General features: G+C 55.5%; 1 protein-coding gene across 1 annotated transcript; it reads right to left on the reverse strand.

Moving 5' to 3' along the window:
* Window positions 1-3,147: 3,147 nt before the first annotated feature.
* On the reverse strand, window positions 3,148-4,252 carry LOC308072174 (olfactory receptor 14C36-like; the record flags this gene model as incomplete). Its single annotated transcript, XM_080408685.1, has 1 exon — window positions 3,148-4,252. The coding sequence occupies exon 1, from the start codon at window positions 4,174-4,176 to the stop codon at window positions 3,148-3,150; it is 1,029 nt and encodes a 342-aa protein (XP_080264811.1). The 5' UTR covers window positions 4,177-4,252.
* Between the last annotated feature and the right edge of the window lie 257 nt (window positions 4,253-4,509).

The raw sequence follows: 4,509 nt of genomic DNA on the forward strand, positions 1-4,509 counted from the left end.
GCTAGGCAGGCCACCTTGTCACAAAATGAGATCAGATTCATCAAGCAGGACCTGCCTTTCATAGATCTGTGCTAGCTCGTCCTGACCTCCTGGTTGTCCTATGCTTGCTGTTGGCTGTTGTTCAGGATGATCAGCTCCACAACCTTCCTGGCACTACGATCAGGTTGACAGTCCTAGGAACCTCTTTTCTACGTTTCTTGTAGGTGGGCACCACTCTGACTAACCCCCAGGCTTCTGGTGCCTCCCCAGTATAGGCGGGAGTCTTGATAGTCACCCCTGGGGTAATGCATTTAGAGAAACAGACCAACGGTTTTAACAGTGTTCCTGGGTCACGGCATGTCCATAGCCAAGGACACTTTCCAAAGCACTTTGTCCTCCCTGGACATGAGGTTCACCTGCACCACATGTCCTCTGGGGCTGCAGAGGCAACACAGACAGACATGTCTGTGCCAGCACTGCACAGTCCAGCCCTTTGTCCCTCTGGTCTTGAGGACAGCTGGGTTTCCTCTCCTTAGGGACATTTCATTTCACCGTTACAGTGCCACCTGCCAACCACCCCAGTATGCTCTGCAGCAAAATTTAGCATGCATTGGACTTTGGGCACTTGGTACCCGCTATTTTTGTTACATGTTTGATCTTGGCCCTGGTGCCACAGCTGAGGTCCAATGCGTCCCTTCTCTGCCATAAAGAACCTAAATCAGGGAGAGCAAGGGGCCAAACTCTTACTTAACCAGCCTGAGGAAGCCTTCGGATCAATGACCTCACATCTTACTGGGGACTTTTCTGACCCCGTGGGTTTACATGGCAAGGGTTTGGGAGCGGTCATGGGGTTTGTAGGGCTGACAAAGGTGAGAAGAGGTCAAGAGTTGGCCCCATGGCCAAGAAAGCCACGTTCAGCTGGCTCTGAAATGGACCTGCTGCCTCCCTGAGCTCATAAGTAATTCTAGCTGTGAATTCTCTCTGTGACAAACCAATGCAAGAAAGGACATAAGACAGTGTGCAGCATTTGTAAGAGAAAGGCGTGAGAAACTAGGCACAGGAACAGCCCTACAAATACCAAGTGAGTGAAGAAGGAGGGGGGGCAGTGAGGGAGAGGCTTGCTGGGCTCATGGAAGCCAATGGTCAACCCACTGACCCCGACGTTCACAGGTCAGCACAGTGACAACGTTCCTTTAGGTGTCTGTAGGTTCTTTACATCAGCATTTTAGCATTGCTGCCAGATGGGTCAACAGCTGTGATGCTCAGCTGGATCTGAAACCCTGTGTCACCCCTGTCCACCTTGGCTCCAGCAGCAAAGGAATTATGGAGTCTCATCTCCCAGGGGCAGTGAGGCAGGAGAGCAGCGGAGTGCAGGTGCCGGGCCTCAGCGTGGCAGGCTGTGGCCAGTGCTGGGAACTTTCACTGGGCAGTATCACTCAAGGGAGAAGGATTCAGTGCAAGTGGTCACAAGGAGGCCATGAGGCCCCAGGGCCAGAGGACAACTCGCCTTCTCATAGGCCTTGGTGGCAGAGACAATGGCCATACGCAAGGGGACAACCCTTGGGTTCTCTTGGTGACTTCCAGCCTTGCCCGTGCCCTTTGCCTTCCATCTCACGCTGTCCTACGCTGTCCCACGGCTGCTGCTTTTCCCCGGCAGGCTGCAGGCACCCATCTGGCTTCCCCACATTGCTCTCACCCTGCCCTTGCCACACATGCACTCATGTCTGCCCACCCTCACACGCTGTTCCTGCAAACACACAGACATGGACTGATCTCACACTCCTTCTGGACGACGTCTCCCACCACAGCACAAGCCCTTGAGTGACATTTCCTCCTCCTGACCTCCAGTCTCCACTTTCCCAGCTGCACTGGGTGGCAGTGCTTCTCCCTCCTGCTCTTCCCTACCTCCAAGGAAAGCTCCACCACCTGGGAAACCACCCTTCAGGTGGACATCCCGACCCGTCACCCTCCTTGTGGCCTTTCCCCTGACCATGCCACGGCCTCACCGCGCTCTTCCAAGGCTGCGAGCCTTTCAGCTTCTTGCATAGACATGAGCAAGCGGTGTGCCTGCTGCTGTGCTGCCATGTTCTCAGGCAGCAGCGACGTGACAAGCATTTCCCCAGACACTACGGTGAGGATGACCAGCCTGTATTTCTCCCAATTGTCCTTCTTGCTTTTCCTGAACAAAGGCTGGATGTCTGCCTTTTGCCAGGACCCCAGAACCTCCCTGATTGCTCGGACACATTTGAGGGCACCATCCAGAAAGGGTGTCGTGATCAGACAGAGGCACTTGCAATGAGCCTGCCCAAGGCGGGTGAGATGAATCTCCCTGGGACAGTGGCCTTTGTTCCTGCAGTCACACACAGGAACGGCCGGGCCCTGGGAGGTGTCCCCACCTCAGCTGGCCTCATGCTCTGCTGGCGTGGTTGAACCCCAGCCTCACGCACACAGGGGTGCTCGGAGGCACGAGCCCGTCCCTGGCAAGGCGGAGGCAGAGCACTGCAGCGGGCACAGTGACTGCCTGGCCTCCTGCTGCCCCTGCCAGAGGCTGGCAGCACCTCAGCCCGGGGGTGTCGTGCCCTGCTCGGCACCTCGCGGAGATGGCCCTCGTCATGAGCAATGGGCACGGGGACCTCGGTTCAAGGAAGCACGTTGCAGTGCTGCATTCAGGTGGTCTCCACAAATCCAGAACATTTGATGGAGGCCAGCACCGTCACAGAGTGCCCGTTGCCTGCCCCTGCCTGCGCTCACAGGACTGCCACGCAGCACGGCGGTGACCAAGCTGCCAGAGCACTCAGGCCTTACACCAAGGCAGGGGGTCAGAAGGAGGGTGTGGAAGTGGAAGGAGGACAGCACTGGAGAGCCAAGGGGTGGTGTTCCCTGGCAGTGCTGCCATGCCAGGAACCTTTTCCCCTCCGTCTGTGGATACAGGAACTGTCCCTGCAGCTCCAGAAAGGCCTTGGAAGAAAGAATCCCAGGAAAAACATAGTGGTTTAATGGCCCTTTGGATTTGTTAGATGAGGAGAGAGCAGGGCACCTTCAGAAAAGAAAATCACAGAAAGAATTAGAATGGGGACGACACCTTTATCAGAAATGAAATACCCTGAGAAACTACAACAAATTCAGAAGACACTCTGGGTCTGTGATAAATTACATTATAAATGTTATTCAAAATTTTATTCCTTCAGAAGAAGATACAGTTATCAGTTTGCACATTGCACCCTTGAGCTCCTGGCTCCTCATGCTGTAGATGAGGGGGTTCAGTGCTGGAGGCACCACCGAGTACAGGACTGACACCACCAGGTCCAGCGATGGGGAAGAGATGGAGGGGGGTTTCAGGTAGGCAAACATGGCAGTGCTGAGAAAGAGGGAGACCACGGCCAGGTGAGGGAGGCACGTGGAAAAGGCTTTGTGCCGTCCCTGCTCAGAGGGGATCCTCAGCACAGCCCTGAAGATCTGCACGTAGGACAGCACAATGAAAACAAAACACCCAAAAACTACTAAGACACTAACCACAATTAGCCCCACTTCCCTGAGGTAGGTGTGTGAGCAGGAGAGCTTGAGGATCTGTGGGATTTCACAGAAGACCTGTCCCAGGGCATTGCCTTGGCAGAGCGGCAGTGACAGTGTATTGGCCGTGTGCAGCGCAGCACAGAGAAACCCACTGGCCCAGGCAGCTGCTGCCATGTGGACACAAGCTCTGCTGCCCAGCAGGGTCCCGTAGTGCAGGGGCTGGCAGATGGCCACCAAGCGGTCATAGGCCATGACGGTGAGGAGAGAACACTCTGCTGAAAGGAAAAAGACAATCAGGAAGAGCTGTGCAGCACATCCTGAGTAGGAGATGTCCCTGGTGTCCCAGAGGGAGTTGGCCATGGCTTTGGGGACAATAGTGGAGATGGAGCCCAGGTCGAGGAGGGAGAGGTTGAGGAGGAAGAAGTACATGGGGGTGTGCAGGTGGTGGTCGCACACTACGGTGGTGATGATGAGGCTGTTGGCCATGAGGGCAGCCAGGTAGATGCCCAGGGAGAGCCAGAAGTGCAAGAGCTGCAGCTCCCGCGTGTGTGCCAATGCCAGGAGGAGGAACTGGGTGATGGAGCTGCTGTTGGGCATCTGCTGCCTCTGGGCATATGATCCTGTCACAGGAGAAAAAGACAGTGATAATTTAGGGGAGACTTCTGCAAGCAAAATCAAAGCCATTTCCCACAGACCACCCCCCCGTCACACACAGACATCCCTCTCTTTTCTCGGAGACCTTCCTGCAGCTGTGTGGCTGCAGCCCTGCTTGGTGCTGGCCGTGTGGGCGATGAAGAGCAGGGCAGCTGCCCACGGGCTCTTGACCAGCCAGCCCCACTCTGCAGGAGTGGGTGGGAGCAGGGACCAGTCCTGGTGTTTAACTTTGTCCTGTGAAACCAGTGCCAATGCAGAAGGGCTGCTCAGCGTCTGCAGCGCCAGTGCTAAGGAACGGGAAGGGTGAAGGCATTTTAAGGGAGTTTTAGTTTATTTCACAGCTCACCCCATCTCTCCTGTTGC

This window comes from Falco punctatus (assembly GCF_963210335.1).
Source record: "Falco punctatus genome assembly, chromosome: 12".
NCBI lineage: Eukaryota > Metazoa > Chordata > Aves > Falconiformes > Falconidae > Falco > Falco punctatus.